Source organism: Lethenteron reissneri, chromosome 26 (genome assembly GCF_015708825.2).
Source record: "Lethenteron reissneri isolate LAM-NWPU_2019-01 chromosome 26, ASM1570882v1, whole genome shotgun sequence".
Lineage (NCBI taxonomy): Eukaryota > Metazoa > Chordata > Hyperoartia > Petromyzontiformes > Petromyzontidae > Lethenteron > Lethenteron reissneri.
Window position 1 is genome coordinate 9,578,288 of NC_083804.1, and position 26,273 is coordinate 9,604,560.

The 26,273-nt window shown below is 53.4% G+C and overlaps 1 protein-coding gene across 4 annotated transcripts in view; it reads left to right on the plus strand.

The window, feature by feature from the left end:
- The window catches only part of LOC133347636 (protocadherin-16-like), a 62,427-nt gene that overhangs the window by 23,352 nt on the left and 12,802 nt on the right, over positions 1–26,273 (plus strand). For all 4 annotated transcript variants that reach the window (XM_061560081.1, XM_061560082.1, XM_061560083.1 and 1 more), the window contains exons 8-32: positions 2,477–2,714; positions 4,898–5,225; positions 5,482–5,652; positions 6,040–6,845; positions 7,398–7,574; positions 8,216–8,391; positions 8,724–8,823; positions 9,491–9,645; positions 10,142–10,553; positions 11,926–12,607; positions 13,292–13,440; positions 13,916–14,151; positions 14,647–14,803; positions 15,590–15,718; positions 18,372–18,698; positions 18,923–19,504; positions 19,828–20,142; positions 20,696–20,914; positions 21,302–21,415; positions 21,965–22,101; positions 23,054–23,203; positions 24,002–24,153; positions 24,566–24,696; positions 24,838–25,184; positions 25,854–26,013. In XM_061560081.1, coding sequence (XP_061416065.1) covers positions 2,477–2,714; positions 4,898–5,225; positions 5,482–5,652; positions 6,040–6,845; positions 7,398–7,574; positions 8,216–8,391; positions 8,724–8,823; positions 9,491–9,645; positions 10,142–10,553; positions 11,926–12,607; positions 13,292–13,440; positions 13,916–14,151; positions 14,647–14,803; positions 15,590–15,718; positions 18,372–18,698; positions 18,923–19,504; positions 19,828–20,142; positions 20,696–20,914; positions 21,302–21,415; positions 21,965–22,101; positions 23,054–23,203; positions 24,002–24,153; positions 24,566–24,696; positions 24,838–25,184; positions 25,854–26,013 — 6,550 coding nt within the window. The remainder of the gene's footprint in view (positions 1–2,476; positions 2,715–4,897; positions 5,226–5,481; positions 5,653–6,039; positions 6,846–7,397; positions 7,575–8,215; positions 8,392–8,723; positions 8,824–9,490; positions 9,646–10,141; positions 10,554–11,925; positions 12,608–13,291; positions 13,441–13,915; positions 14,152–14,646; positions 14,804–15,589; positions 15,719–18,371; positions 18,699–18,922; positions 19,505–19,827; positions 20,143–20,695; positions 20,915–21,301; positions 21,416–21,964; positions 22,102–23,053; positions 23,204–24,001; positions 24,154–24,565; positions 24,697–24,837; positions 25,185–25,853; positions 26,014–26,273) is intronic.

Below are 26,273 nucleotides of genomic sequence, written 5' to 3' on the forward strand. Positions count from 1 at the left end.
ATGCCCCCACGGTCCATGAGGCTAAATGGGGATCTTTGTTCTTTGTGTCTCTGTTGTTTGTCATTGTGTGTATTTTGTATAGCTATGTGTGTGTATGTGCTGATACATGTGTGTTTGTATCTAAATTGAAAGCTTAATTTGTGTTTAACGTTTAAACAAACACGTCAAAAAAAACATCCCCTTCCTTTTGGATCTCGGATAATTGGAAATTCAGATGCCTCATCCAACATCATCCACCATGGTCTATCCACCACTGCTGGATGAAGGCTTTTACCAAGCTGCCACCATTACTCACAGTCCTGCAATGCGAGAAAATCCCATCTAGTTTCTGCGCACGAGCTAATTTCATCGCTCCATCTCCGTGGTTGTGGTGCTCCCAGGCATGCTCCCTCTTTCGACTGCCACTGTCAATTTCTCTGGCACCACCGGCCATCGTCGCTTCGAAAGATGCGGCCTTCCCAAACCCACTGACCTTGATTAACAGTCAATATGTTGTCTTTGACTTGGATATTATCTACAATAAGTGTTCCTCTTCTCATCTGTCGGGATAAATGCAGACATGCGCCTGTCCATGAGTTTTAGCGGAGAGACGTTGAGATTGACTTTTAATGATCAAACTGCTTTGGCTACTACTAATGACCACATATATGTACGTGTACAAATGCAGCATGTATTCTGCAATCCTTTTCAACATGTGTTAACCTTCAGAAGTATTCAATTTAGCGGTACAGAAGCTGATAAGTAGCCGTCGGGGCAAACATAAATTAGCATTTTTGCAAAGTCCTTTTTGTTCTGCTTCGTGTCTCCAATTAGAGTCCTGAGCAACCCTTTGATCAATTTGACTGGAATAGCAATGCAACTTTATACGACAGGATGGTTCATGTTGGGTTTACTTCACGAGCGTTATCATGCCCCTCCCCCTGTTACGGACAAAGCTAATGCATAGACAAAATAATAATTTGCTTTTTTGTGGAGAATATAAGTAATAACATGCCATACATACTTGTCTCTCCACGTAAAATGTAAGTATTTTTTTCATGCAACCCATCAGCCCAATGGCCTTCCGGGAGTGCATAATTTCAGCAGCATTGATTCAATTCGAGCTAATTCTGCTTAAATTATGCATGCCCAGAAGGCCGGGTGGGCGTGGGGGCGGATGGTTATGGAAGAAATAATTGTATTTTGTATCTGGAAAGACGAATATGTTAAGGAGATGTATTCTCTGCGTGTCTCATTTGGCAACGCGTAAAGTCTTCAGCCTTCATTGGAGAATGTCGAGTAAGCGCCGAGATCACAGGCGTGCGTCGCCGCTGCCACGCCTCATCATTGTGCGTGTATCCCTCAGGGGAAGTTTGCCACCAGCAAGAGTGGGCCATTTGACCCTTGGTCTCACAGCGGGGGGGGGGGGGGAGACTCGGGGGACCCCCGTACAGGGGGTCCTGTGTGAGCGAGCGAGTGACACCAGGCAGCGGGAGGAGGTCGTTGTCATGGCATCGCCGCTATCGCACGCCCTGCAGCCACGCCGACTTCGGGTTCGATTCCCATCTGTGGTGACCGTTCGACCGTAACCTATGTGATGCTCTGGCATAGGCTTCCTTATGAGTTGTCATGGGTTCCAGCAAAGGGAGGGAACAGGCCCGAGGGGACACGCAATGTATGTATGTTGAACTTCTTTTGCACCGTACGTAGCCAACCGTGCTTAACAAAATGCGGAGATGGAGCGATGAAATCAGCTCGCGTGCAATGGCAAGGCGGATTGGGTCATCGCTGACCAGTGTGAGATGGCATCGGCTTTGGGAGGCCTTCGTTCAGCAGGGCAGTGACCGTGGCTCATGTTGGTGATAACAATGATGGCGTCCATATTTTACAGGCAAGCCCAACTCCATTTTGAACATGGTTAGCTGAAATACTGAGTGGTGTTTGCCAGCGAGTGAATACAACTGCTTGGGTATATTCATGTTTACACGTATTGACTTCAATTAATCAGCGTTAATATTATTCCCATTGTTAATGGCATACCCTCTGTGTGTTTCCATTTGTCTTTTTGGGTCTCCCTCTCTTTTGTGTTGTGGTTTGTCTTTGTATGGGAGTTTCTGTGTATCTTTCTTTGTATGTCTTTGTATTTTTGCCCCTATTTCTCTATATATGTGCCAATTTGTGTGCTTATGTGTGAGAATATTTGTGCATGTGTGTCTCTGTATCTGTGTTTGCTTATGTCTCTGTGAAACTCTGTCTGCATTGTGTCTCTGTTGCTCTCTCTCCTCTGAATTCTTACTTCTGTCTGTGTTTGTCTGTTTATCTTTGTGTTTCTGTGTATCCATCTCTCTGTGTGCACACGCATCTGTCTGTATCTGTCCGTATGTTTCCGTTCATCTCTGTATTTGTCTCACCGTCTCTCTCCCTGCCCTCTTGTCTGTGTCCATACATCCCCCTTTACTCTTCCATAACCCCGCCTCTATGCTTCGCCATCTCTCAGGGAGGCCTCTTCTCGGAGACTCGCGTCCGCGTGTCTCTGCTGGGGGATGCGGCGGGGCCTTCCCGACCCCGCGGCGGCTCCCCCTCACCCGACGCTCCCCCTCGACGCGGCTCCCCGGGATCCCCGGCTCCGGGGCCCCGGGTCACCTTCCCGAGGCCGCGTCTCTCGTTCTCGGTGCGCGAGGACGCGCCCGTGGGGACGCCCCTCGGCACTGTCACCGGCACCAGTGCCCACGCAGGTACGCCAGCGACGCGGGGTGGTGCACTGCTCGCTGGGAGAGCGTCGGAGTGGAAGTTGTTCACCGTCGTGGTCTCGTGGGGCAACGCCGAGGGTGCGAATGGAAATGAAACCCCGCAGGAAAATATATCTAAAGTTTTTTTTTAATAAGAAATCATCCTAAGGCTGCCTTAGTCTGGCTCTGTATGAGCCTTAATAATAATCATAAAGGAGCTTTAGTTTGGCTTTATGTTGGTGAAGGTTGAACATTTGAAATAAAAACAAGTACGCACGCAGAAGCATGCATGCACACACAACTTCATCTTCACACGTTTGCACAAACATATAAGGACATGGACCCTACCTTTGAGCATTATAGACTGTTGGGGCCAGACACGCTGTCAGCGAATGTCTATTAAGGTCATCATAGCACACAAGGGTGTGGTGCAGCCAGAGCCGGCCCAGCCACTAAGCGACCCTTGCAATTGCAAAGGGCCCCGTGGCCAGCAGAGGGCCCCCTAGAGTCACTGCTAGCTAGTGGGTGAAAAAAATCATACATCAAAGGGGCCTCCAACCAAATTTTGCTAAGGGCCCCCAAAGGTCTAGGGCCGGTTCTGGGTGCAGCCAGTTCCACGCCCGGCTGCCTTTGTCTTACAAGTGCTGATGATTACGCATTATATACCAGGTACTCATTTACGGTTGAGTCGACCTAAGGGAGACCCAGAACCTGTTCACTTAATTACCACTGAAATTAGCCAAGGCTGTGAGCTGAACTCGGGCTACCAGGATTGGAGTCATACACTCTCACAGTCAAAGACAAAGATTCCCCATATAGACTTAACACATTTTTGGAGAAAGTGCTGTTTGTGAGCACCTATGACGGCCGGGTGTGGGTGACCAGCACTTAGCCTGGTGGCCTTTGTCTCCCTAGTGGTGATATTTACACACCGCACCAGGTGCTCATGTGAGGCTTAGTCGACCTAGGGGAGGCACAAGACCGGTTAAAATATTCACCACTGTTAATGGTCGTGAGCAGGAATCAAACTCGGGTTGCTGGGTTTCTAGTGCAGCACGCTAACCACTGTGCCACCCCCCCCCCCCCACACACACAACAGTTATACATGCAGAGTCTGACACGCAGAGTCACATGCGTACACAGTAAGTCACGCGCACTCACAAGTACAAGGATCCCCTATATCGAGTACATAGACTGTTGGGGTGAATACTGTTAGTGAGCGCTTATCAAGGTCAGCATGTATCATGAAGTGTTGTGACCAACACACACAAAAACAAAGATCCCCCGTATAATCTTAACAGACTGTTGGGCCAAGTGCTGTTAGCAAGCACCTATGAAGGCCGGCACGGCACACAAGAGGATGGGTGGCCACCACCACCCCCGACCGCCTTTGTCTCCCCAGTGGCGATGTTTTTGCACACACGCACATAGTCACACACACAAACAGATAGGAACAGACGGCACAGGGTGCTTGGCTGAGGTTAAGATGCGGACAGACGGTGTGAGGCGGTTGCCTCAGGTTAAGTCGTTCTTAAGGAGTGCGGTCCAGGCAAAGGATCATCCCAGTCGCTCGCTCACATGCGCGCACACACACACAGCGATATACATACCCAGATGAACATAAGTACTGTGCATACACATGCATACGTATACACACATATACTGTATTGTGTCTCGTTGTTTTCCTGTCTCATACAGTTTTGCTTGCTCCATTGGCCTTACTGTAGATTTAGCACATAATTTGCGAAAAACTGCATTAACCATAAATAAATATCCTCGCACGCCCGTTTAAACCTGTGCATTTTGAGTGTAAAAACATAACTTTAATACATTATTTGATGCATTATTGCACACCTACTGTGCACACACAGGAATTGTTACAAATACAACTTCTTCTGTGTCCTCATGTTTCTTCTGTGCCCGTGTATTGTATCCCGATGTCCCTTTGTCTCATGTCTCCACATCCCCTTTCTTTCTCTTTCCTCTCTGCCCCCCCTCTTCTTCCTAATTTCACCATCTCACTATGTCCCGTAACCTCCATTTGATCCCACCTGTTCTGTCATTTTCTCTTTCCCCCACCCGTTTCATCACCCTGTCCCCGAGTCGCTGTGTCCCCCTGTCGCATGTCCCCCTCTCTGCGTGTCCCACTGTCCCCCGGTCCCATCCGGTGTCCTGTCCCCGTGTTCTAGGCGTCATGTACTGGGGCGCTGGTCCATTCCTCTCCGTGCACCCGACCTCGGGGCTGCTCGTCACAGCCGCCCCCCTCGACCGGGAGTCGAACCCGCACATCTCCGCTCGCGTGCGTGCCTCCTTCCTCGGCCCCCGATCCCGACCTGGATCGGCTCGGCCTGCTGGTGAAGAGGGCGATAACGAGGACGACGATAATAACGAGGAGGAGGCGGTGGCGAGCGTAAGCGTCACAGTTCTCGACGTCAATGACAACGCCCCGCGCTTCCCGAGTGACCGCGTGGACGTGCGGCTCGAGTCGCCCACTTTCGATGTTCGAGGGGCGAGGAGGTGAGAGGAGCAAAAGGGTGCATGTGCGCCGCGAGAGTGATCGTGTTTATTAGTTTAATGTGGTCGTCTTGGCCGTGATCGTGCTGACTGTCCAGTGGTGGTGGTGGTTTGTCAGTGACGGCAATGCTCGTTGTGGTTGAACACTGCCTATCACTATTGCTGTGCTTGTGGTAGTGCTGGCGTAGGCGGTCATCCTGTTTACTAGTTGTCGTTACATTATGGTTATCGTGGCCGTACGATTGTGGTTGCTGCCCAGTGGTGGTGGTGGTTCAGCGGTGGTGGTGTTGGTGGCGGTGGCACACGATGAGGACGCGGGGAAGCATGGCTCCGTGTGGTACTCGCTGCGCGGTGCTGACGGTCGCTTCCTGGTGGAGCCGCGGTCCGGGGTCATCACCGTCGCCCCATCCGCCCTGGCTCCTGGTGCACGGTGAGGCTACCAGAGACCACCGTGTTCACGCCAACCGAAGTTTTGCCAGTTCTCCAAGTCATCGGCGTGTATCACATGGGGCAGCTTTTCTCATGTGACTCGCGCTCTCATGCGTTAATTGAAATATTGGCACCAAATCCAATCCTGGATCAATTTCAAGGTCACATCATTTCAACATCCTAGATGGATTTACCCCTGCCTATATCTCTACTCATCTCCTCCCCTCGTACCTATAATGTTTTAGCTAGCCGTGCTAATTGCACCTCCGATGAACAGTATCGTTGGCTACATTGGCTATAAATGTTACATACATAATGTGACATCATCTTCCTGGGCTGCACTAAATTCACTCCTTCGTGCGCTTGTCCCGTCTTGCTGTCCCCGCAGATTCGCATTCGAGGTTGTGGCTCAGGACGGGGGTTCCCCTGCGCTGTCGTCCTCGCTGCACGTCACCGTCTCGGTGGAACCGGCGCCGCCGGAGTCGGCTCCCATCCTCCCCTCGCTCTTCTTCCCGACCCCCGAGATACGTGCCTCCGTGCCGGAAGGCGCCATGCCCGGAACGCACGTGGTGACGCTCCGCGCGTTCACGCCTTTCCCACCGGCGCCCGCGACCGCGTCCGGAACCCAGACCACAACCGGGACTGGAATCGAGATCGGAACGGCGGGTGGAATTGGATCGGATGTCGCGACCGGATCTGTATCCAGATCTAACACAGGAACCAGATTTGAATCCGGGAGCAGAAGCGGAGCAGGTTTGCGGTTGGGCGCGGAAGCTCGGAGCTGGGGCGGCAACGGCACGAAGCGCGAGCAGTGGGAGGTGCACTATAGCCTCTCCCCCGACGATGCTGCTACCTCTTCCTCATCGTCGTCATCGCCATCGTCGTGGTCCTGCTTCCGGGTGGACGCTCGCACTGGACGCGTGACGACGCGGTGCAGGCTCGACCGCGAGCAGTCTCCCACGCTCACCCTCACGTTGGTGGCACGGCTCGTCCCACTCATCCCTGCATCCCCGACAGTGTGGCCGCTCCTCTCCTCCTCCCCGCATCGCCACCGACGGCGTCATCGCGCCGGCGCGGAACCGGACATCATGGCGACCGCCCGCATACTGGTGTCCATCACGGATGACAATAACCACTCGCCCGTACCCGCAAGGGACGACTATTTCTTCACTGTCCTTGAGAACGACTCAGGAGGTGAGTGTGCAGCCGGTGTCTGTGCCAGGGCGGCCGGATGTAGCCCCATGGAGGTTAGGGTTGGTGGATTGTCTGGAGATTATCCCGGCCTTTGGGTAAAGCAGTGGCCAGTAGTTGTCGAATTCAAAATGGAGTGGCTGACCTGTCTGTACAGACTTTAGAGTGTATGGTTCCTGTGATGGTATTGATGATAGTGCCATTGTTAGTACTTTTGTTGTTAACAGTGTTGAAGATGGTGATGATGGTGATCAGGATGATTATGGTTAAGAAGGTTGTGGTGGTGATGCTTGTATCGGTGAAATAGTGGTAGAGCTCATGGTGTTGCTGCCGGTGGTCTTCGTGAAGACGACGACGACGACGATGATGATGTGGGGTAATGATTGTAGGAATCAGAAGGATGTTGGTGATGTTTATGGTAACACTGGCGTCGCGGACCCGGGTGCTCACATGGTGGAGGGCGGTGAGCGCGAGTGACGATGCTGGTAATTGTGGTGGCGATGGTGGTGACAGTCATAATCATGGTAGTAATCACGTGCGCTGGTGACGTTAAAGGTGACAGCACCGCTGGGGGGGAGCCGGGCTCCCTGGTGGGCATGGTGAGCGCCAGCGACTCCGACTCCGGTCCCGGCGGCTGGGTCTCCTTCGCCGTCGAGCACGTCGAGTCCCCCGCAGCCTGTGGGCCGTCGCCAACCGGGGCCTACGTCTCCTTCCACGTCCACCCGACACGCGGTGAGACACAAACCCGACAGTGTGATCTGCGTACAGAGGCCTGGACGGGCAAGAGCGCAAGGGATCAGAAAACAGCTCTTGGTGTCCATCGTCATTAAATCATCATCATTACCCATGTTACATATACAGCTGGATGAAGGCTTGTCCATGTCAAGCCTAACCTTGACCTGCAGCCTGAAGCTTAAGACCTAATTGAATTGGCTCTACACTGTTGAGGTTTGTTTAAACCTGTGTGTTTGTCCCTTCCGAGCATCAATGCATGCATAGGTGAGGTGGAGAGTGGTAGTGTATTGGTTGGTGCACAGCATGATGAACTCGGCGACCCAAATTCAATTCCCGCTTAAGGTGAAAGTGAAGAATATTTTAACCGGTCTTGAGCCTCCCTTATGTCAGCACAGCCTTAAATGAGTACCTGGTGTAGTGTGTGAACTTAAACACTGGGGAGACGAGGGTGGTCGGCCAGCAATGGGTCTGGCCACACCACCTCCTCATGCACTGTGCAGTCCTTCATAGGCACATGTACAGTTATACGGCGGAAATTAGTCTTAATAGGAAAGGTGTGAGCCGTGGTTACACTTGACCCATTTGTCAACCCCATGCCTCACACCCTCATGTCCGTCTATGTGTGTGTGTCTGCGTAGGAGAGGTGCGTGCCGTAGGTTTGCTGGATCGCGAGGCATGCCCGTGGCACCGCGTGACGCTGCGGGTCTCTGACGCCGGCGCTCCGCCACGCTCCGCCCTGTGCCGCGTCCACGTCGCCGTCGCCGACGCCAACGACAACGCCCCCCGCTTTCTTCGTTCGCAATACCACGCGCAGGTGTGGGGCCCTCCACACCGAACTTGCGGCCACCGCGGGGCATGAGTTCGATCTCAGGGTTGCCCTGTCAATTGGCTGGGCTTTACGTCCCATGGATGTTGGGGTTGCAGTGGCAGTGGCAGCAATGGTGGTGATGATGGTTGTGATAACAGTGGTGATTGTGGTGCTGGAGCTGGTGGTGGTGATGATTGTGTTAGTGGGGTTGGTGGTGATTGTGGTGGTGGTGGCGTTTGGCCAGTTATGGGTAGAAATGTGGGAGAGGAATGAGCGGGAAAGGAATCCATTCGGAGACTTTTATCACGTACTCGTTTGTACGTGGGTGTGCACGGCAGGTGGAGACGGAAGTTCCCGTGGGCACCTTGGTGGCCACCCTCATGGCTGAGGACCCTGACGAAGGACCCAATGGCACAGTCGTCTACTCGCTGCCCGCCGGTGAGTGCCCAATGCCGCCAACGCCATTTTCCCGGTCGCCGTTTTCAAACGCGCCGTGGGTGAAAAACTTCCCTAGTGACTGCCGCCCCCTCTATGAAGATCAGTCATTACCCAAAATGCCCCTTGTACATTTTTTCCTCTATTCAAGCCCTCAGTCCTTCATCAGCCCGATTTGAACCCTTTCTTTCCCCATATGTGACAAAACTGTATCCAAAAGGCATTCGCGAACAAGATCACAAGAAATTAACTTGAGGATGTGTGTGCGTGTGTACCCATGCATTTATGTATACTCATTTGCACTCGTGTAAATTCCTTATGTGTCAACATACGTGTGGGTATGTGTGCACAAACCTCTGGGTGTGCACTTATTTGAGTGGGTGTGTATATTTGCATTGTGTATGTGTGTACTAGTGCGTGTGTACCTGATTATGTATACTCACCATTCTCGTGAATATATGTGCGTATACTCCTGCTCGTGGACGTGTGTGTTCCCATGCCTATCTGCGCCGTCTACCAATAGCTGTGTTCTATATGTACACCCATGCCTGTGTACCCATACCCGTGTATCTGTGGAGCTTTCCCTTCGTGTCTGTGTTCTGTATATATACCCATGCCTGTGGACTCATACTCATGTTCTGTACGTGTACCTGTGTACCTGTGCGTGCAGGCGGCTTGGGGCTGCTGCTGATGGAGCGCGACACGGGCCGGGTGCGCACGGCGCGCGCGCTCACGCGGAGCGACCCGCGCAGCGCGGTGCTGGCGGTGCGCGCCGGGGACCTGGGCAACCCCCCGCGGCACAGCGGGACGGTCCTGCACCTCACGGTACGATCCCGCACCTCAACGTACCCTGCCGCCGTGTAGCCTTGAACAGACTGTTGGGGCAACCGCCGTTAGCGAGCAGCTATTAAGACCGGCACGGCACACGAGGGTGCGGGGAGCCAGCGCCACGCCAGGACTGAAATTGTTTGCCCATTGCTGATGTTTGCATACCAATCCATATACTCATTTAATGCTGAGTCAACCTAAGGAAGGCCTAAGACCTAGCTACTATAATTAGCTGTGGCTGGGATTCTAACGCAGGTTCTTAGTGCGGTGCATTAACCACTGCGCGACAATACTCCAATTAGCAATCGAGACTCCAATTAGCACGGTTGTTTACGTACGGTGCGAAAGAAGTTCAACATACAACACTACCCCAACACTAATATACCCTTGTGGACAATACCGTCCTCAAAACTGCTAACATTTACAATGTTACACACTCTCCACACATCAGTGACCTCTCTTCCCCTACCACCTCCTTCACCTCTTCGTTAAGATCCTAGCGGTGGACGCCATCCCCAGGACCATTGGCGATGAAGGTGATGACATCGATGGCAGTGACGATGATAATGATGAGGAGGATGTTCCCTCATCCGTGATACGCCTCACCGTTCCCCCTGGCACCCGCCCGGGTGCCATCATCGGCCGAGTGCCACCCCCCTCGCCCAGCACCGTGGCCACCACCGTGTTCCGCATCATCAGTCCTCGACAACGACTTCACGGCGACGATGAGGAAGAAGAGGAGGGCGAGGAGGTGGAGGATGACTCCCCCTTCTACGTGGATGCCACCTCGGGCTCCGTGTTCCTGCGGCGTCCTGTCGCCCCCGACGATGCTGGGTCGGCTGCGCTCCCCTTCGCGCTTGATGTGGAAACCGTGACGATGGGAGACGGTCGCCACGGGGACCCCGGTAAGAACAAGGGGAGGTGGCATTGAGCCGCTGCTTGAGCCCCTCGTATTGTAAGTTTTCGCTTATGTTGTTTACATCATCATTATCATTGTTGTCCTTCTCATCAATCATTTTATTTTATGTAAATTATCCGTAAAAATACTTTCAGCTCTTGGTCAGTCCATTGCTGAATGAAGGCCACTCCATGTTGAGCCGACCACGGCGTTTGTTTGACCATACCGTACTTGACACAGGACCAGTTTTGTTATCACTCACAACTGATGTTCACCACCACTCCATTATATGAACATCTATTAAGACTAAATTTCTCATTTAAAGGGAGACCTGGCTGTAATTTTGTGTTGTTTAATGATCACCGTAATGATGAAAATGACTTATTATAACGAAAAAAAAAGATAAATTTGTAACAAACATTTGCTTTTAGTGTAAGACTAGCGGGAAGTACCCAGCGTTGCCCGGGCCAAAAACAGCAGTGCATACTGACTGTAGTGGTACCTGCTATGATTACAGCAGTGCATACTGACTGTGGTGGTACCTGCTATCACTACAGTAGTACATGTTGACTCTATAGCAGTATTTATCGACTCTATAGCACAAAGTACTCACCTGACAGAGTTGCTTGGTGAGGCCTAGTCCCGTGCAGAGCCTCCGGCCTCGCCTAGATTGTCCAGCCGGCCGAGGTGGCACCTTGGCAGGCTGGGGCTGGGCTGCTACCCCGGACCCCCCCCCCCCAGCCACGATCTCCCCGGCCGCTCTGCAGTAATATCTACGGCCTATAGTGGTAGCATCTACCGACTGTATGGTAGTAACTGCACGCATCGGGGTGGGGGGGACATCACACAGTGAAAAATTTACCTCAGCGTTTAGTGTATTTTTATAGCATTTTTAACAGAAAGAAAATGTCCCCCTCACTCCCACCGAAGGCGTGCGACTTGGCATGGGCCGTCCCCCCTACCAAAGGCGCGTGAGTTGGTATGGTCGTGCATGCGTCATAAATAAATAAAGAGAAAGCACACAAAAATCGCACTAAATCGCTAATTAAACTAATTTAAAGTTGACGGATGTGAAAAAGAATAGTGCTTGTTCACGGCGGGGCTTACGGCATGGTACCTTGCTATTTTTATTTTACGTAAACCCCACCGTTGGAGAGACAAATCTTTCGCAAGCTGGGGAACACACATAAACCCACAAACAATTTTTTACTTTTATATATGTCGAAGATTTTAATTTGTCTTTCTTTGTCTGTTGTCTGATCACATGACCAATTCCTCCTCCACCGCCGAACGACTCACTTTACCGACACTGGCGATGCTGCCTGACCCGTGGGACATCATGACGTGTGCCACTCTGTATGTGCACGTGGGTGCTGCAGTGGTGCGACGAGTCCTTGTGCTCCTCACCGTCAGTCCCAGCGCTGGTGAGCGCCGTTCACCATCGTCATCATCGCCTCCATCCCTACCCCCTCGCTTCCGAAGCACCGGCCCGGTGGGCTGGGTTTGGGAAGACGCCGCTCCAGGGACGCCCGTTCTAATTGCTGGACCCCCACTCAGCCGTGGCCTACGCTACAGCCTCGCCTATCAGGCCCCAGCGGCCGCCTCTCTTACCGACCTCGGATACCGGCGGCAGCGCCGGGGTTTGTCTGGCTCTGAAATACAAACGTTTGTCCGTAACGAAACGGAACAGCGAAGCAAAGAGGAGATGGGGCTGGGAATCTTGCAGAATGTGACCATCAGAGGCCGTGTAACCGCCATCCGACCCGTCAGGCAACGGCGTAGCTCCGGCCCAGTTTGGACACCAGCCGGTGGCAGTGGGAGTTCTGGCGGTGGGGGTGCTGGCACGGGCCCGTTCACAGTGGACGCCACCACGGGTGTGGTGCGCACGGCGGCTCCACTGGACCGCGAGGTGGCCGAGCGGTACCTGTTGGTCGTCACTGTCGTCCCGGACGGGGGCGTTGAGGCCATGGGGACGCCGGTCGCCGTGGCCAACGTGTACGTCGGAGACGTCAACGATGTCGCACCCATCTTCGTGTGGCCACCTCCTCAGGAGCCGCCCAGGTGAGGTTGCCATCAGACTTCTTCCAGGTGTAGGTGATCATTTATCTTACGTGAATGGTCGGCACCCATGGATCCGTTACTGAGTATTCTTATCACCAGCAATTGCTGCCGTGATGTAGAGAATCCAATGTTATTCAATCACATGCTGCTGTCTTATTTCAAAAGGTGGTGAAACTTAGTTGTTCGGCCCCCTTTATCAACCCCTTTTTCCAAGCCCAGGATTTGCAGCATTAAGTGGCAAAATATTTGTCAAAAAATGGCCATGCATTTGTCAAAAATTTCGGAGCAATTTTAACATGAATAGGCAATGTTTTGTGTTGTTGGAGTAGTTGATGAGGTTGTGTTAACTTGAGCTACAGTCATCAACTGAGATGAGATGGACTCATTGCTGAGTGATGAGACGTGATATTTTTTAAACTTGACAGTGATAATTTTTAAAGCCCTTTGCTAATCCACTTCTAGATGGGAATTTCTTGACCATACTTCACCACAGCATTCAGTAGCGGGTTGATGAAGGTGTGGGTCATCAACAGCTGAGATATCACTCGCCACTGACGTTAGTCGTGGCTAGATATGTAACTTGGGTCATGGAGTTCAACATAATCAAAGCAGAAATGTCCTCTCCCCATGTGAAGTGTTTGGTTTGGGTGGTGTCGTGAAAAGGCTCGTCTTTGCTGTGTGCAGTCACGTGATCGTGTGGGAGGGAGAGCGGCCGGGTCGTGACCTCGTCACACTCAGAGGTCGTGACCCCGATGGAGGCATGGGCGGCCGTCTCCAGTTTTCCATTGCCGGGGGCAACGAGGACGGAACTTTCTTCCTGCACCCAGAAACCGGCAAGTCTCCACCACGACGCTGCAGTACCAGCAACGAAGATGGCCACTCTCAACAACAACATCACCACCACAGCATCTAACATCAGCGCTATAATAAAACTGCTGACCATTAACCCCACAATGGTCTCCGTCAACATCAGCATCATCACAGCTCCTATTAGTTTTAACACGTACCATGAACTGTTGATTTTTACATTGATGAAGCAGAAACATATCATGAGTAATGACGACATTGATGATGGCAGTGATGGATGCATTAACCATGATGATGATAATGATGATGGTGGTGACAGGTGACGACGTTGACAGTAATGTGACATCAGTGAAATCAACATTTAAAGTGGTGGTGATGATCACTTATTTGATGAAGGTGACGATGATGACATTAATGATGATATAGCATCAACAATTACAATGACGTGCGGATAGTGCCTCGAATCCACGTCTCACTTTCGGGGGCTCGTCCGGGTTGCAGGTGTCCTGAGTCTGGCTCGCACCCCGGACCGTGAGACCCACGCCTCCTACCTCCTCCGTCTGACCATTTCCGACTTTGGGGATGGTCTCCACGGCGATGGCAGTTCTCGCGGCGATAGTTCCCGGGGCGACAGTTCCCGGGGTGACAGTCAGAGGAGGCTGGAGACGAGCACGACCCTCACTGTCACGGTGATGGACGTGAACGACCAGGCCCCGCGGTTTCTGCCCCAGCAGGAGGTACATGTCCGATCCCTGGCTCAATCGATCACAATCCCTGAGTTCTAATTTATCTTTTAAGAAAAATATGTTGCTACATGTCGAGTATCCAGGTTGTGTGTCCCAAGCTGTTTGAGAAAAATCCATTTTTTTTCACAGTGTACGGTCAATCGTGCGATTATGGCACTCTGGTGACTTCATTGTGACATTACTTTTATCCGGACAAAGCTTTATTGCAAGAAAAAAGTTACACGAGCTGTGCAGCGATGTGCCTGTCAAGAACCTCCTTTGAGTTGAATGCATTGTCATTCCAATGACATCACGAGAACGCTATTACGAACACCCTGCCATAACAATAAAGTATTATTTTATTATCAGAAACAAAGTAAAAAAATTGTGCCAGGCATCCAGGGGTGGGGGGACACTGTCAAGGTACACATATACAAGATACCGACTCCTTTAATCGTCCGATTGTGGTGGTAATCGCATGACCGGTCGATTTGTCGTGTTCACTAGCGGGCCCTCGGAGAGTCACGAGGGTCCCATCGCTCTGTGGATGATGGCGATGTTGGCGATGGTGATGGAGCGACGGTGACATACGAGTGCGCCGTGGAGGAGAATGCGCCCGCTGGGACCGCGTGTGTGCACGTGACGGCGGTGGACGGCGATGAAGGTAGTGTTTATGTGTATGTACACGTGCAATTGTGGGGAGTGTCAGTGCAGTGGTTAGCGCGCTGCGCTACAAGCCCAGCGACCCCTAATTATATCCTCACTCACGACCAATACTGGTGGTACATTTTTCAGCCGGTTGTGGGCCTCCCCTAGGTCGATGTAAATATCAGCACTGGAGAGACAAAAGGCGGTCTGGCGTTTTGTTGGCAACACCACCCCCTCAAAAGCGCGCCATGAGATCTTACGGCACGTGCCCCAACAGTCTATTAAAGGTTATACAGGAGATCTTTGTCTTTATATACGTACACATATAGCCATATAGCCAACTATCTACATATATATGTGGATTATTAGATGGTGAAGGCTCGGGTGAGGCCTTCGTTCAGCATTGGGTTAATCGTGGCTGATGATGGTGAAACACACACACACACACAGCTATCCACGTAGATTTGGGGGAACCATATCCTGAAACACCTGGCACACCGCAGAGGTTAAAACTTAAGCTGTGAAAAAAATGTCACGCCATCGTGGTGCAGTTATGGATTACAGGATCAGCCATGGATTACAGGAGCTGTCGTGAACTGCCAATAATCTACAAATTACAAAAGATTTGTGGGTTATTTGATCGTATAATTTGATCGTACATTATTGCATTTCTGCTGTGTGTACCTCGGGGGATTGATAGTGCAGTGGTTAGTGCTCAGAACCAAACAACCCGAGTTTGATTCCTGACCACAACTACACGCGCGTGTGTGTGTGTGTGCCCGCACGTGCATGTGTGCGGTAGGTGCCGGGGGAGAGGTGGTGTACACGTTGCTCGGCGGACTGGTGGACTTCAGCGTCAACGAGCGCACAGGACTCGTGTCCACACGGAGACCACTCGACCGCGAGAGCCAGCACGAGTACACGCTCACGGGTACGCAAGCACCATTGCAGTACCATGGGTACGCACGCACGGGTACACGGTCATGGTGTGCACAAGCATGGTAACGCACACACTGGAACACGCTCACGAGTACGCATGCACTGGTACACACCATGGACACACACGCATGAGTACACAGTTACAGGTGCACGCTGATATTATCAATGAAATGTGAAGTCAATATAAAACTGAGAGCGCAAATGAGAGCCCCCCCAGCAAAGCACGTGGATGGACGTGAAGTTAAAGAGAATGGGTTTTCCGAATTTAATACAACAGATAAGTTCTTTGTTTTAGAACTACTAGTACACATATGCTTGTCAGTTACATCGGTGAGGGATAGTGTCTTAATACTTAGGCTTGATAAGCACATATATAATGTCCTACCACGTGCAGCTTAATTTTATCATTCTGGTTAGAGATTTAGTGCGAGCCTGTTGGTTTATTTATTTATGCAATTTTCCCGGATTTCCCTGAATTCCAGCTCATTTGAGTCCAGCTTTATGAGGTTTCACTGTTTTGTCGAGACCAATGCGGCCGGGCGTGTCGTTGGCCACAACCACTCCCTCATGTGCCGTCCCGGCCTTCATAGGTGCTCGCTATCGGCACTTGCCCCTGAAGTCTGCTAAAGGCTCTCTTTGTTTTATATACGCGTGATGTGTACGTCCTTTGCACTTTGAGACCACTTTGTCTCAAAGTACATCTAGCCTGGTACAAGCACTGATTATGTCAGCATCCCAGAGTGGAGAATGGCAGTGGCTGCTGTTGTTGTTGTGGTGGGTGCCTGTATATATGTGTGTACGTGCGTGCATGTGTGTGCACGAGTGCTGTCAACACGCACATTCACATTCTCGCCGCTCTTCCCGTGCCGACACAAACAGCCGCCGTGACCTCGTCGCGGCCTTCCTGCCATTCACACGGCTTCCCTCACAACACGCGAGTACACAGAGACAAAGATCCCCCATATAGCCTCTTAACAGACTGTTGGGGCAAGTGCTGCAAGTGAGCACCAGCACGGCACACGAGGAGATGGGTGGCCAGCACCACGCCCGACCGCCTTTGTCTCCCCAGAGAAGATGTTTAGACAGCGCACCAGGTACTCCTTTGAGGCGGAGTCGGCCTAGGGGAGGCCCAGGACCGGTTTAAGATATTCATCACCGATGTTGGCCATGAACAGGTATCTAACTCAATTCACCGGGTTCGTAGTGCAGTGCACAATTCATCCACACACACTCACACGCTCGTACAAAGCCAAAGATCTCAAGCACTGTTAGCAAGCACCTATGAAGGATGGCACAGCACACAAGCGAGTGGGTGGCTGGCACCACACCCAGCCGCCTTTGTCTCCCCAGTGGCAATGTTTACACACCAGGTATTCATTCGCGGCTGAGTTTACCTACGTACACACGTGTACACTCAGATGCGTCCACATACACACAAACATCTACATATACACACATAGATTGTGCTTGATAGAATTCAATGTAGTCGGGTTCATTGGTGATCCAGCACTCACTGCTTCACTCCAGTCAATCGCTACGTTAGTCAGTCACCTGCTTATCGCTCTTCTATCGCTACTACCATGGTGGCCGTTTCCGTTAACTTCACTCATTGATTCCTCCACAAATGTTGAGGACTCGGTCTACCAGACTGACTGTTCTCATATACACTGTGTTGAGCTACCACATTGCAGATCACAACAGCACACTCACCAACCCACTCACTCACCCATTTAACCACCATACTCTGCATGCGACAGTTTGCCATACCGGCACTTTTCAAATCGGCTCCGATGCCCATACGACGAAGTTTCCACATTTACATTTTGACCACACATATGTGCATATACAAAATGACAAAGACATTCCTTGTAGGCTACATAGACTGTCGGGGCAAGTGCTGTTAATGAGCACCTGTTAAGGCTGGCATGGCTTGCAAGGGGGTGGCGTGGTTCAAGCCACTCCTGGTCTCCCCACTGTACCAAGTACTCATTTAAGGCTCACTTGGCCTTCGGGAGGCCCAGAATAATATTGTACAATTCCTTACTATTGTAATGTTAGGATATATCCGGGTTGCTGATGGATCACACCTCGTTACGATGATTGGCTCTACCGGTCCTGGCCCATAGCCAATGGGGGGAAGTCTAGGGGCGTGTCCCTGATGTAATGGGATGGTGACATCTGTAAGTAGAGGATTTGATCTGCTGGCTTTAGCCACAGCCAATGGGGGGACGAGTCAGGGGCGCGGTCCTGGGAACGTACGATGGAGTCTAGAAGATTCCATAGAGGTTAACCAGGATCGGTGGAAAGGTACCACGTGACCCGGGTATTAAAAGGGTTGGAGACGGACAACACGTAGTTAGATCTGTAACGAACGGAGGGTGAGGCCACGCTGGAGCGGGGTCCAGGCTGCCACGTGGCCGCGCGTGTCTCTCTCTCTCCCTCTCACGCTGTCTGTCAGCAGCGTGAAGGAGTAAGATAGGAGTGTTGTGAACGAAAGACAAATAAAGACCGGATTCCAGAAGTCGCTTCCACGACCTTTATTACACTATGATCCCTGCGATCCGACCCCGATATATTGACCCTAGTTTACTGACCCGGTTTTCCTGACCCATGCCCCCCGCCACCCCTCCTCTTTCCCACCGCAGTCCGCGCCAGCGACCGAGGGACGCCCCCGTGCTGGTCCCTCGCCTCCGTCGTCGTCCGTGTCCTCGACCGTAACGACAACGCGCCGCTCTTTGCCGCGCCGCCCCACCTCGTCGCGCAGGCTCACGGCCAGCGCCACCTTGACGATGTCGACGGCGATGATGCAGCTGCTGAGCATGATGAAGAAGAGGAGGATGATGTTGGTGGTGATGAGGCAGGGTGGCGGGCGCGCGTGAGCGAAGACAGCCCCATGGGAACACCTGTGATCACGATGGTAGCGACCGATGCAGATGCCGGAGAGAACGGGATGGTGCGGTACCATCTAGCGGGTACGGCACAGATCGGTGTCAGCGCGCGTGTGTGTGACTGTGTCTCTGTGTGTCAATGTGTTTTTGTGTGTCCTACTATCCCTGTGTCTCTGTGTGTCTCACCGTCTCATGTCCATGTCTCAGCATCTCAGTGCATTCGTGCACCGGTGTCTCAATATCTCCATGCCTCACCACCCCCCATCCCTATATCCTCTCTCTTCTTCTTGCCCTCATCCTGACCTTAGACGGATCCGGGTCCTCGCACTTCCACATCGACCCTGTCACGGGGTCGCTCACCACGGCCGCTCCCCTCGACCGCGAGACCAAGCCACGCTACCGCCTCGTGGTGGAGGCCGTCGACTGCGGCCCCGGGCCACCACCCCAATTTCTTGCCAGCGGCGGCGCCAGCAGCAGCAGCAGCCGCCTCCCGAATGACGGCTGTGCTGGACTGCGCTCCACAAGCATCGTGTTCGTTTCCGTCCTCGATGTCAACGACAACTCGCCAGTGTTCGTGTTTGGCGACACCGTCCCCTCTGCACCGGGGTCACCGGGACCGGAGTCAGTGGAGCGGCAGCGGACTAAGGGACCCGAGTACCGCGCCATTGTGCCTGAGGGCCTCGTCGCCGGCTCGCCGGTGCTGTGGGTCTCGGCCGCCGACGCAGACTCGGGGATACGAGGCCGGGTCCGGTACCGACTCGTGGGAGGCACGAGGGGCGTCGCCGGGGTCACCGTGCCCCCCTTCGCTATCGACCCCGAGTCGGGAATCGTGTCCGTGGCCGTGCCGCGGCTCCGCGCACCGCCGGAGAGGAGTGGCAGTGATGGCGGAGGTAAAAACGATGGTGGCGATGGTGAAGTGTGGTCAGGATAGGTGATGGTAGTTCTTGTAGTGGTAATGGCACAGTGGATCCAGTAGTGGTGGTTTTGGTAGTGGTGATGGTTGACGAGTCCGTTGCTGGTGTTGATGGTGGCGGTGGTGATAGTGTTCGTGTTGTTATTGATAGTTTTTGTGTTGGTGGTTGTAATAATGATGGTGGTGGTCATTGTTGACGATGAGGATAGTATCGTGAACAATGTCGCCATCCTTGACGCCAGAGTCGATCTTGCCAACGATGCCTACAACAGCCCCGTCGCTGTGCCTCTCCCTCCCCAGCGCCAGACGGTTCCGTCTCTTCCACTGACGTCCCTGAGCCTCACTACCGGCTGTGGGTGGAGGCGGTGGATGGGGGGCGCCCCCCCCAATCCTCCCGCGTCTCCGCCCTTGTGGCGCTAGTGCCGGGGAGCGGCCGCGCCCCGGAGTTCCGGCACGGGCCACTGGCGCCCACCCTGCCCGCCGGCCGCGCGGCCGTCAACGCCCTGGTGGCCACGGTGGTGGCACGGGACGAGGACGGCGGCGCCGGCGGAGCGCTGGCATACCGCCTGGAAGCCGGGGACCCCCACAAATTTTTCCGCATCGACGCCAACACAGGTGGCACAGCGTGGGCGGGGGGGGGGGGGGGGGTGCTCACACACACACATAGGCATACAAAGACAAAGAAACATCTTCTTTTAACCTACCTTTACCGAAAGACCCAAAGAATATGAATTCCTGCAGTCACGAAAGCTTTAAGTCAAGATTTAACAAAGAAACATCCTCCGTGTAGCCTTAACAGAATCTTGGGGCAAGTGCTGTTAGCAAGGCCGGCGCGGAAAACTAGGAGGTGGGCGGCCGGCACTAAGGCCTGGCCGCCTTGGTCTCCCCAGTGGCGATGTTTACACCACCAGGTGTTCATTTAAGGCTGACTCAACACAGACACACACAGACATGGACGTTCACACAAAGTAGGTGAGCGGACTGAGTTGCGGCCGTTACGTCCGCAAATTTGCGTGCGTTATAAATTGCATTATTATTATAGACACCCAATCCTGCATGCTTGCATAGCCGTTCGAGTATATGCGTTACTTTGCATGCGTGCGCATGTATCTGTGTGTGTGCCATCCTGTGTGTGTATGCATGCTTATGCGTGTGTGTGTGTGTACAGGAGAGCTGCTTGTGCGCCGCCCCCTCCAGGGTTTCGTCGGAGCGGATCTGGCGGTGGCCGCGTGGGACCACGGCTCGCCGCCTCGCGCCGCGCGCACCGTCGTGTCCGTGCGCGTGGGCCAAGGCCCCCCCGCTGGGAGGCGCGCTCCCCCGGGGCCCCCCCTGCTCTCGTTCGTCCCCACGGCGTACGAGGCCACGCTGCCCGAGCACTCGCCCAGAGGTGAGTGCCGGTGTGCGTTTGTGTGCGCGTGCGTGCAACTCGTTACACTGGTGGCGCATCTGTCAGTCGTCTTAGTCAGTCAAACCATGACACCTGGGTCTGTCCCGTGACCTCCTGCCAGCGGGGTCTTCGACACTTCACGTGGCCACGGAGTGCATCTGGCCTGGCACAAGCACCGTGGTAATGTTCCTGCCACTTCGTGGTGAATGTTGTTGTTGTGCGTGCAACCGTGTGTGTGGCCGCGTGTAATGTGTGTGTATTTGTATGTGTGTGTCTGTGCATATCTTCACGTAATAGCCTTAAAGTGCACCTAGCCTGGCACAAGCGCTGTGGTGAATGGTGGCTGTGTATTTACGCGTGTGAATGTGTGCGCGTACCCGTGCGCAGACACGCTGGTGTGCGTGGTGGAGGCCGCGTGGTCGGACGCGATCACGCGCTTGCTCACGTTCTCCATCCTCTACGGCAACGACGATGGCGCCTTCTCCCTCAACGCCAACACCGGTGCAGCATCCCCCTGCACGCATAAAAGACCCCACCCCCCCATCCCATATAGTCTGTAACAGACTGTTGGGCCAAGCGCTGTTAGCGAGCACAAATCCAGGCCATTGCGGTATACGAGGGGGGGGGGGGTAGCCAACACCGCACCCAGCCACCTTTGTCTTCTTATTGGCGATATTTACACAATCACCCCAGGTTCTCAATTAAGGCTGAGTCGACCTAGGGAGGCAGAGGAATGGCCTCCCTAGGTCACTGGTGTTGGTCATGAGTTGGTGCTTGTGCTGTTCGCGAACACCTATGAAAGCGGGCATGCCACACGAGGTGGCCAGCATGCCCGGAAACACACACACACTCTCACACGAACACGTGCACACACACACACTCTCACATGAACACTGAACACGTGCACACACACACCTGCTGCCTCATACACCAGCCCCCACACTCACCCCCCTCGCACGCACTCCCAGCCACCTGGCTCCCCCTCGGCGGTGCAGCCACCTTCCTTGGGATGACCTCCTCCCCATCTCCTCCGGCCCGGCTTCCCCGCAGGACGCCTGACCGTGCGGGACCCCGCGGCCCTCGACTTCGAGTCAATCCCTCGTCGAGTCGTCATTGTCACCGCCCGCGTCGTCCTCCCCAACGCCACCACTGCGGGCATCGCCAGTGATGCAGCCGCAGCTACAGAGGTCATTATTGTCATCATCATCGCCGCTATAATGAACTTCATCGTCGTCATGACACCATCGACTTATTGAAATGTGTTTGTATTCTTAAAACTCAGGAATAAAATGTAGATGCAAGCGTGAGCAGAAGGCCAAAACAAACAAATCCTCCACTGCAGAGTGCATGTTTGTCTTCTGAGAGAGCGTGGCCCGCCCTGGAGAGAGATGAAGATTTGAAAATGGAAACTAGGAGGACAGTTGTAATTTACGAATTGACAAAGAAAATACTGAAATCGAGCTGATGACAGATGGGAAAAATTAACAATGGAATCGAGGCCAATTGAAGTAGGAGAAAGTGAGGTAGGTGGAAAATGAGACGGGAAGGTGGTGGGGGAGGAAGAGATTAGAAGGGTTGGAGGAGTGCATGAGATGGGTGTGGAAAGAGATCACGAAGAGTGGAAGATATTGAGGGGAGGAGAATGGGCAAAAAACATTCAATGGAGACAACTAACAGCTCAGTGATCACCACCTCATTGCCATCTGCGAGTTGCAAAGCTGCAGAGGTACTGAGCAAATGGCAGAAAGTGCGCAGTGACGCGCATATTGGCAAGGTGACGAGAGCTAGTGGGGATTGCACGACTGTGCACATGGCAGCGATCGTGCGGGAACGGCCACGGCAGAAAGACGGCACGTTACCGTGAAAACGTTGTGCGGTTGGGAAACTTAACGAAGTGGCATCATCACTGACATAAGAAAATCCGTTTTGGAGTTAGTTTGGCCCCGTCAAACGGTCAGAAACTCCTCCATTAATGTAGGGTTCCAAGTGGATTCTGTTTCGCTATTTTAATACATTGCTATCGACATAAACCCCATTGCTCAAACTTCCAAATGCTATGAATGCACAAATCCTGAATTAATAAATGTAAATGAACACGTGATCGAACGAACGGATGAACTAATTGACGAACTTCCGCAGGGCAAGGAGGGCGACAAGATGGCCACTGTCGCTATTGCCGCAGTGACGGTGACGCTGCGCGACGTCAACGACAACGCTCCACGCTTCCCGTGGCAACGCCTGGCGGCGACGGTGCGGGAGAATGAGCCTGCGGGGACCGTCGTGACGCAGGTGAGCCCTGAGCTACGCCCACCCCCCACCCCCACTGCTCACTCCGTCTCTTCCTCCCACCTCCACGTACCCATGTGTACACGAGTGTACCTGTGTATATGCATGTGTATGTAAGGCATTGTAGTGTAGCAGTTAACACGCTACTCTACGAATCTGGCGACCCGGGTTCGATTCCCGCTCACGGCCAACACCAGTGACGATTATTTGAACCGGTCCTGGGCCTCCTCTAGGTCGACTGAGCCTCAAATGAGTACCTGGTACGATGTGTAAACATCACCACTAGGGCGACAAAGGCGGCCGGGCATGATGTTGGCCACCCACCCCCTCGTGTGCCATTCCGACCTTCATAGGTGCTCGCTAACAGCACTTGCCCCAACAGTCTGGTAAGGCTATAGGGGGGATCTTTGTCTTTGTATGTGTGAACAAGTGTACATTTGTGTCACCATGTATACCCATGTGAATCATGTGTCCCTGTGTTTTGGTGTATACCCATGTGTATGTGTGTGTTTCCCGCACACACGTGTGTCCATGTGTACCCCGAGTACATGTGTGTACATGTGAGTACTTACATGTTTGCTGTATACCAAAGTGTAGCATGTGCATCCGTGTGTACGCATGTATGTACCCATGTGCACATGTGTGTATCCAGGAACCCTTGTACCAACTTGTACGGTAACCATGTACACATGTGTAAGTATGTGTGCATATGTGAACCCTTTTGTCTGAATTTATATGCCCGTGTGTACGTACGTGTGTACCCATATGCGTATGTCCGTGTGTACCCACGTGCGCGTGCAGCTGGTGGCGTGGGATGTGGACGGAGGTGCGGGGGGGCAGCTGGAGTTCGCGCTCGCCCCAGGGTCTCTGAGCTCTGGCTTCCGGCTCGACTCCCTCACCGGGATCATCACCACAACTGCCTCCCTCGATCGCGAGGCCTCGCCCGTCCACCAGTGAGTGAGGGGTGATGGGGCGACAGGGGCAATGAGTGGACACTGGTGAATTAAATGCAACAAAAGTTGAAGAGTGCCTAATGAAGCAATGAGAGGTGCATGCTTTGCATTACCCTGAGAGACAGGAAGAGCAAAATGTACGTAAGTTTGAGGCATCACATTGATTGTTGAGAAAAATAAGTGGGCTTGGGCACGGCACGTCACTAGAAGGGACAATAGCCAGTGGGGGAGACTAATGACGAAGTGGCAGCAGAAGGGGACGTCAATTGCCGCAATGGAACAATTAAATCAGCTCGTGTGGAGGAACTAGATGGATTCTTGCAATGCGGGATGGTGAGGGATGGCGATGGCTTGGGGAGCCCTTGATCCCGCAGTGGATGAATCATGACTCGTGATGACGGTCTGAGTGTAGGCTGGAGGTGTGGGCCGTGGACCGTGGGAGGCCGCGCCTCACCGGCTCCACCCTGGTGCGTGTCACTGTGGAGGACGTCAATGACAACGCCCCCGTCGTCGCCGCCAGCCAGCACCTCGTCGTGTCTGAGAGTACGGCGTGCACGCTCACACACACACGCCACACGTGCGCGCGTGCTCGCGTCCCAGCGCAGTGGCACCGACTGCACTCTCGATAACTACGCCACCCTGAGCCTCACCCTCAACCTGCCTTCCAATCCGCCTCGGTCGCAGGTGTTCCAGTCGGCACTGAGATCGGTCACATCTTGGCATCGGACCCCGACCTTTACCCTCGCCTCGAGTTCTCCGTCGTGGAGCGCACGAGCGTCTCCTCCTCCTCTTCCGTCAACGACGAAACGGACGATGTCAACGACGCCACCGCCGTGGCTGCCTCCCTGCTCACGGTGGAGCGCCTGGGCGGGCGCATGACGCTCGCGCGCCCCCTTGACTTCGAGCAGCGGCGCGAGCTGGCGCTGCGCGTGCGCGTGTCTGACGGTGCCCACCGCTCCGATGCCACGATCCTCATCACGGTCGCCGACGACAACGACAACGCGCCCAGCTTCCTGCGGCCGCTCTACGAGGTGAGTGGGCATGAGCGGGCATGACCGTGGAGAGGAGAGGGGGAGAGGGACAAAGTTGGCGGGGGGGGGGGGGGGGCAGGTGTATACATCAGATCTCAGTGGGCTTCCAAGAAGGCGGAGGTTGACCACAAAGGGAGTCTCGTCTGAAAATGTTCCCTCAGGCATCCAAATGTCTGCACAGACAGGTTCACCAACACATCTGTGCCGCCATCTTATGGCCCCCACCCCACGTCACGGTGGGATATTGAACCTCACAGCAGCTCACAATGGATTGCTTGTTCCACCCAACGAACCTGACCCAACAGTGAGCAGCCTCTGCAATGAAACAACATTTCTCAAAGCAGGGAAGCAATAGGGTGCCACTTGCCTCTCTTGGTGGCTCTGAACCAGTGGTGGAAATTCCATATTCCCATGGTAGGGGCTGGCTACTGCACAGGACAACCATTGTTGACTCGCCGGAAATTGAGACTCATTTAATCAACCCCGGAATAGCGATGGTGATGATGAGCTGAGTGTGACAAGTGTTTGAATTCATGACCCTTCAAGTGTTCATCAAGAACTCTGGGTAAAATGCAATCACCTTCTAACTCCCTCCCTTCCCCAAAGCTCACCCTTCTCCCCCTGCTCACCCTTCTCCCACTCCTCCCGCCATCCTCCCACGTTTACCAGGTGAGCGTGGATGAGCGCACGCCTCCGCTCATTAGCCTCATCACGGTTGCTGCGAGTGACCGTGACGCAGGAGCCAATGGGAGGCTCTCGTACCAGCTCGTACCAGGCAGCAGAGACGGTGACGGCAGCAGAGGAGGATTCGGGATTCACGCAATGAATGGTACGGACAGGTGGGGGGTGGGGGGGGGACGTTCATGTGCCCCCGACGGCCAGGTTGTTGGAAGCAGGATAGAGCTATCGTGCCTTCAGTTTATTTGTTGTTTTCTGTTTTCAGAACCCGGTTTAATCACTCAGGTTTAATCACAGGTGACTGTCTGGATTTAAATCCAGGATCTCAGCATTGCTTGTTTGGTGTTCTTATCTGGGCCATCCACCTCTTTGAGTCGAGCTCTTGGATAGAATTAGGGCTATGGGTTATAG